The sequence below is a fragment of the Octopus bimaculoides genome, chromosome 26 (assembly GCF_001194135.2).
Source record: "Octopus bimaculoides isolate UCB-OBI-ISO-001 chromosome 26, ASM119413v2, whole genome shotgun sequence".
NCBI classification, from domain to species: domain Eukaryota; kingdom Metazoa; phylum Mollusca; class Cephalopoda; order Octopoda; family Octopodidae; genus Octopus; species Octopus bimaculoides.
Window position 1 is genome coordinate 24,228,874 of NC_069006.1, and position 8,101 is coordinate 24,236,974.

An 8,101-nucleotide genomic window follows, 5' to 3' on the forward strand; every position below is an offset into this window, starting at 1 on the left:
GATGGTAGTGTTGTTGTTGTTGTTGTTGTTGTTGTTGGTGGTGGTGGTGGTGGTGGTGGTGGTGGTGGTGCTGGCGTTGTATGCTGCGTAAGTGCCATAATTGGTCATCCGGTAGGTTCCAGGTTCACAGCCGAGGCTAGAGCTAGGGATTCGTATTAGGGTTCCGTGTTAGCAGGTATATGTTAAAGGAGTCCATCGGAAGAAAATGGTTGAGAACCACAGCACTGAAGAATGCAAAATGAAGTGTTTTGCTCAAGAACACAACACACTGCCTGGTCCGAGAATTGAACCTGAGATCTAGCAATCATTAGTACAACACCCTAACTATTAAGTTATATTAGCTACACATACATATATATATACACACACTCACACACACATATTCAGCTTCGAAGTCACTGTCAACGCACTATCTTGCAAAAGTGCAATAAGTATGTACTCCACAGCCTGTATTGAGTAGTCCTTTAGTATAATGTAATATTGTTTTTATTGCAGCTCGATATGAAAACAAGCATTAACAATGTTTAACATGAAGTCAGGTGTAACACACACACACACACACACACACACACACACAATACACACCTGACAGGTGTCTATACTGACATAGAATTGCTATATAACATGGCAGCGAGTGTGTATATACGTAACATGCTTAATATGTAACATGACATTAAGATGGTGAAGATGATGACAACGACGACGACGACGACGATGAAGATGATGATGAGGATGATGATACAAGTGGTTGAGTATTCCAAAGACATGTGTAACCTTCCTCTAATTCTGAGGCAGAATGAGTGTTGAGACATGTGTGACAAGACTGTACACTTTGTATTACAGATACAACCCAACCGACAGGCTTCCTTATAGTTTCCTTCGTCTCCAGTTCAATCACAGGAATTGCAACAATTCAAGAAAAATTGTAAAAAAAAAAAGGGACCAACACGCGCTGGGATCGACCCTAGGACCTAGTGATTATGAATCGGACGTCATAAACTGCACCGCCATGATTGCGTCTGCGCGGGAGAGGAATATATACATACATGCATTTAACAACATGTATGGTATAAGACCATGTTTATATACACGATGCTAGACCCGTGTGTGTACTGAAGGCGCGTGGCATAGTGGTTAGGGCATTCCACTCGCGATCGTAAGGTCGTGAGTTCAATTCTCGGCGACGCGTCGTGTCCTTGAGCAAGACATTTTTTTTTTTCACATTACTCCAGTCCACTCACCTAGCAAAAATGAGTTGTACCTGTAATTCGAGTATGTGTGTGTGTGTGTGCGTATGTGTGTGTGTGTACGACCGTGTGGTAAGAAGCTCCCTTCCCAACGATACAGTTCCGGGTTCAGTCGACCCCAGTGTTCAACTGGTACTTATTTAATCAACCCGGAAACGACGAAAGGCAAGGTCGACCTCCAGCGGCGTTTGAACTCAAAACATAAAGACAGACGAAATTCCGTTTAGGCTATACATATCATATACACGTACACGTATACATATTACATACATTTATATGGATAATATATAGATATATACACACGTACACACACCCCTAACAACAGGGAACGCTGTCAAAAGTTGTAAGGATCCCAGCTGATGGAAAACTAATGAGCGGGGGGGGGCCTCTCGTTGTTTGTTCTATTTACTAGAAACAACAGCCAGATCTCCCTCAAAAAACATTCCCCAATCGTCTGATTCTCTGGATAATATAATCCAGATCACTACGTTCTGAAACAAACAAAATGAAAAAAAAAAGAAAAAAGAAAAGAAAAACGATGGTGGTGGTCGTGGCCGGAACGTATTTTTTTTTTATAGGTCTACTCCATTAGAGCTGACTTGCAGCTAAATAATAACAGCAGTAACGAACAGCTCTCCGACAAATAACACAGAAAACACCCCTTAACAAGATCCCAAGATCCTAATCTTAGTGACCAACCAGCAGTAATATGTCAATGGACTCACCTGTTATATGGAGCGGTCTCATATTCATCAACAACTCACAAAGTGACGCCACCCTTTACAGAATCCTGTTGGTTATCGTCACCTATTTATCTAGGGACCGGCAGCTAACAACAGGAAACAAGACCCATTTTCACAGAGAAATTCTCAATTAACTAGGAGCCCCACCACCACCAGCATTCTAGAAAGCAACAGCTATTAACAGGTTGCGTAACCTGTTTTAATCCAGAAATCCAGAAATCCAGTTATGAAACCGATTTTCACCCAGACATCAACAGCTATCAACAGGTTGTAAAACCGATTCTCACCTTGGAGCGCCCACTTTTACAACTTGTTGATACTACGGCTGTCAACAGGTTGTAGAAAGAAAAACCATTACCATCCAGAAACCCAGTCATCAATGAGCAGTGCTCCGCAACCGGTATGTCACGGCACACTGGTATGCCACGAGACGATACTAAGTGTGCCGCAGTGTAACCTGAATATAATTTTTTTTTTCCTATATTTTTAGTTATATTTTAGTTCAGGTGTGCCGCCGAGTTTTGAAAACAATATAAGTGTACTGTAAGCGAAAAAGGGTTACGGAGCATTGTTCTAGACCAGCGCTTCTGAAACTATGGGTCACGACCCCAAATGGGGTCGCAAGCGAAATGCTGGGGTCGCGAAAATTAAATTCAAACACTTGAATTTCAGTTTACGACGACGAGGGTTCCAGTTGATCCGATCAACGGAACAGCCTGCTCGTGAAATTAACGTGCAAGTGGCTGAGCACTCCACAGACACGTGTACCCTTAACGTAGTTCTCGGGGAGATTCACCGTGACACAGAGTGTGGCAAGGCCGGCCCTTTGAAATACAGGCACAACAGAAACAGGAAGAAAGAGTGAGAGAAAGTTGTGGTGAAAGAGTACAGCAGGGTTCGCCTCCACCCTGCCGGAGCCTCGTGGAGTTTTAGGTGTTTTCGTTCAATAAACACTCACAACGCCCGGTCTGGGAATCGAAACCGCGAGTCCGCTGCCCTAACCACTGGGCCATTGTGCCTCTACTGACAAATAATATAACTACTTTTTTTATATATCTCTACTGTTCAGTAAAAAAATAAATGATTTATGTATTTATATGTATGTTTTATTTCATATTTAATACCTGGGGTCGCGAAAAATCTCGTGACGAAAAATAGGGTCATGAATGATAAAAGTTTAAAAGGCGCTGTTCTAGACTAAGTGTTCTCACTCAGAGTTCATAAAACAGAAATCAAAAGGGGCCCAAAGGTTTTTTTTAAATGATTGAGAAGCCCTATTCTAGAGATTCGCAGCTAACAGCAAGTTGGAAGACCCAATTTCTAGAAAACCCTCAGTTGATGCACGTCGTTGGACCCATTTTCATCTGAAGATCCGCAGCAAACATATCGTATGTACCCCGCCATCTGGAGACCCACAGCAAACATGCAGTAGAACCCGGTAATGGGAAAACGTACAGTTAACATGTAGTAGACGCCCAGTCATCTTATAATAGCTACAGTTAACATGTAGTAGGTACCTAGTTATCTGGAAAACCCACAGGTAACGTATAGTGAGTACGCAGTCACCTGGGGAGACCCGTAGCTAGTAGTAGGTAATGAAAGCGAGACCCTGCATATGGAACGTGGTCTGGTATAAAAGGGAACATTTAAAAAGGGAAATCAGCTGTCGAACCCCTTTATCTGTCAAGTCCCTTTACCTGGGAAATCTACACCATGCACACTTGACAACAGGGGACGCATAAATAAATATATGCTTTGAAGAGACCCACGTCTAAAATCTGGCGAGGTCATCAAATCAAGAAACAGAAAACACACACACACACATGCACAAGCATATCTGTATACACACACATATGTAATTGGAAATGCTGTAACTTTAAATATAGTATCATGACGTATGTTTGTATTGTGTTTACATATTTAACACGCGCGCGCGCGTATACACATACATACACATATACTCACAAACGAAATCACAGCGATTAACTTTGACGACGGTTTCGGTAGAAGAAGAAGAAGAAGAAGGAGGAGAAGAAACGAGAGAAGAAGAGCTTTAATACAAACAACTGAATGAATGTCAGTCAGGTTGGCATACGGGCGGGCTGGCAGACAGTCGGACGGACAGACTGGCTGGATGTATGAATGAATGAATGATTCGTGAATGAATGACAGTGAAAAAGAGGCGAAGTAGTAGTGAGAGGAAGAACAAAGAAACGAAGTGAAGTTTACCTTAGTAAAATCTCCGAAAAGAAATCCTTGTTGCAAACCGAGGAATAAGACGAGCGGCATTAGCAACTGGCATTTGGGGTCGCACAGCATTCGCACGGTGGCCAAGCAGAGTTCACGAGACGAAAGGTTGCCATAGGACTCTTCTTTTTGGCCCTCTTTGTCCAGGAGGGCCACGATTATGATGGCACCCATGATGCCGCAAATCAGGTAAACTCCAAGAAGCATGTGTCGAGAATCGTCCGATATTCCGGCCACGATGGGGTTATAGTCATGGTATTCGGCACCTGGGTCGGCAAACGGCAGGTCGCAGAATTTAGCACCGCATTTCTTCCAGGTGAACTGTGAGGAATACGATAGCGAGGAAGGGCGCGAATAAATGTAGGCCGAGATAGCCGTTGATTCGTTGAGGGCGGTAGCAGCTTTGCGCCACACCTCTACAACCGGGTTATAAGCTTGTACGGTGTCGTTGTTAAACAGAACTGTTGCTGTGATTATGTTACCCCAAATTTGGCTACTCTGGTAGAAAGCATAAAAAATGCCCATGAATTTATTAACGACGGCATTTGTGTCGTAATTGTGTATTCTTTGTGCATGCATAATGCCCATCGTTGTGACTAAGGTAGCCTGGGCACTCCACAACGGTCCGGTCAACAGACCGAGAATCATGCCTGCTGGAATTAACATGAAATGTTTAGGGTAAAAATTAGCAGCGAAGTAAGCAGAAAAGAGAATAAAAGCAGACACCATGGTCCACTTGCATTTTAGTTTACTGATAATCCATGGGGCAAGCAAACAGGAGAGGACGGTAGAAGCGTACATACAACTAAGTGACACAACACCGACCCCTCCGTCGGTGTTTAAAGAACTTTGAAGACTCTGAAGGGACATGAAGGCTGTGTAGACGAACATAAAAGCAAAACCGATCACAAACACATTTTTGAAGCTTTTACGGTCCTTGAGCGACGGCGGCGGCGACCCGTATTGGGGTACGGTGTGAACCTTCTGCGGGTGGCAACCGCTGTGTTGTTTATTATTGGAGTGGCTACGAGTATTATTGAGGTTGTTGATGTTGCTGTTGGTGGTGAGATGGTGGTGGTGATGGTGGTGATAATGATGGTGGTGGTGGTGCCCGGTTAAACCGTTACCCCGACAGGGGCTGGAGGACTGCGGGTATTCAGTGCGTTTTATGATATCCATGGGTAACGAATGGTAAGTGGGTACCATATAAGATGAATTGCCAGCACATCTCCTCGAACCGTATTGTTCTGACGACCAATGAGTGGCCGCTTTCGTCATGTTATTACATCGATTGTTTGAAATACAACCGTCGCATCCATTGCTTGCCACCAACAACTTGTCGCAGTCATTCACAACCGGTTTATAACTTGCACCGGACAACAGTTTCTTCTCGTCTGAAGCCATAGATTTTTAGGGGGTTATTATTTCAAGACAATGATATATCTCAATGAAAAATATCTCCACCGAACGTGTTATCTACAATTATTTTACAAAAAAATCTTCCTTGTTTATCCAATCCGAGTCATTCTTCTACACATCGTCAACATCTTTCATATTCAGATAAACATTTTTCCTTTTTCTTTTCGCGATTCTTAATAAATCCACTTTCGTTTCTTAATTAAAGAAATCAAACGTCAATTAAAAGAAGCCAAATATTCCAAATTCGATTGACAATAATTAATAATAACAATAATAATAATAACAATAATCGTAACAATTATTATTATTGTTGTTGTTAATGTTTAGTCTTTGGTGCGAAGAATTTCGTTTTCGTTAATGTTTTCTTTTCTTTCTATATACGTGTGTATATAGACCTTTCCAATCAATGTTTTTGTTCAACAGATAAACATGCGACGATGAACAACAAGTGTACCCTTATATATATATACATACATATATACACACACATATATATACACCGTACCCTACATAAACACACACGTATATAAATACATACAATACATATATCGCTGATATATCTCCTGTCCTTTGAAAGAGAACACACTGGGGTTGTATTTTCGCAGGAGGTGACGGACGATGGTCAGTTGATAGCAGCACAGATGAGAGAAGAAATACTATGGCGAGTATTTCTCACCAATCTCTCATCTCTCCATTTAAATGTCTGTTTACAGCAGCCTGCACTGCGACTCTTTCTGTTTACTACATGGAGAGAGAGAGAGAGAATCGCATCAATTAACCTCCCCTTCTTTATCCCTCTCTCACACTTTATCTATATCTCACACTATCGTTTAACGTTTACCTCTTACTACTACCTCGCTGCCTATTCCACTTTGCCTTTCTCTATCTCCTTCTCTGTCCCTCTCTCTCTCTCCCTTTCTTTCTCTTCCCGCTCCTCTCGTCTGCATTCTGTCTTCTTTTTTCTTTCCTTCTTATTCTTATTCATTCATTTACTCCTTTTTCCTCTCCCTCTCTGTCTCTCCTACGTCTCTTCCCTTCTCCCTTTCCGTCTCTTTCTCTCTTCCCGCTTCTCACGTCTCTAATCTGTCTCCTTTCCTTATTATTCTTATTCATTCATTCATTAACTTAGATTTTTCTCTCACCTTCTCTCTCTCTTTCCCCCATTCTTATCCCTCCCATATACTCACAATTATAACTGTTCCCTCGTCCCTTTTCTCTCTAAACCTCCCTATCTATCTCGCCCTCATTTCATTCTTATTCTATCTCTCTCATTCACTCCCTCAATCGCCCTGTTATGCCGTCACCATTTCTTATTGCATAACTCCTTCGATATATTTCAGTTCTTCGCTCTCATTCACTCTCTTTATACCTCTTAATCTATCGTTCTTACTCAGGCCTTCAATATTTCGTAATCTATCCCCCTCACTCAATATGTTTTAATCTTTCTATTTCTCTCTCTCTCTCTCTCCCTCACTCGCTTAATGTCTATAAATCTATCTCACTCTCTCTCTCTCTCTCTCTCACTCTCTCAATATCCCTTAGTCTATCTCTCTCTCTCTCACTCTCTCAATATCTCTTAATCTATCGCTCTCACTCACTCAAAATCTCTTATTCACTTATCGCTGCTCGTTTTCATTATTCTCTCATTCCGTCACACACTCAATCGCCATCCATTACATCTAGTCACACACACACACATAAGCACACACACACACACACACACACAAACACACACATCGCTATCTCTATTCCGATTCTCTTATTCTATCGCTCTCTCTCATATCGAACATAATATAAACTCCTCTGATTCCTTTATTACTGAACACACCCACCTCCACCACCTGTAACTCTACTCCACTCATTCTTCTACTTCTTTCTCTTTTCTTCCCTCTTCTTTCTCAAGCACTCTTTCTCTCAATCTCTCCCTATCTGTCGCTCTCTTTCTATCACCCTCCCTCTCTCACTCTCTCTCTCTTTCTGTCTCATCTTCACTCACCTCATCCTCATTCTATCGGTTGTTTACACATCTCTCTCTCTCTTGCTCTTTCTGTCTATCTCTCTCGTTTTCACACACCTCATTCCCTTTTTATCGTCTGTTTTCTCGGTCTTCTCCCTCTCTTTCTTTCCTCTCTCTCTCACTCTGTCTCTCTGTCTTTATTCTCTCCCCTTTGACACTGTATCTCATCTTTCAACACTCCCTTCTTGCCTCTCTCTCCTTCTCTCTTTCCTCTCCCCCTCTCTTTCACGTTATAATATATCGTTCTTATAACACTCAACCCTATCCCATTCCCCCTCACTCCCTTATAACTGTTATCTTTACAGTTTGTCCCTTAACCTCTTTCCGCATTTCTCTTACTCTATCCTTCTCTATTCTCCTCCCCTCCTTCTCTTATAGTTTTACCTAACATTTGTCTTCTACTTTTTACCTTTTCGTTTTCATTTCAA

General features: G+C 42.0%; 1 protein-coding gene across 1 annotated transcript in view; it reads right to left on the reverse strand.

Moving 5' to 3' along the window:
- LOC106877691 (protein unc-93 homolog A) overlaps positions 1-6,422 on the reverse strand; it is a 34,890-nt gene extending 28,468 nt beyond the window's left edge. Inside the window, exon 1 of the mRNA XM_014926638.2 lies at positions 4,220-6,422. Within this exon, the coding sequence (XP_014782124.1) occupies positions 4,220-5,641 (1,422 nt within the window). The 5' untranslated portion in view covers positions 5,642-6,422. The remainder of the gene's footprint in view (positions 1-4,219) is intronic.
- Between the last annotated feature and the right edge of the window lie 1,679 nt (positions 6,423-8,101).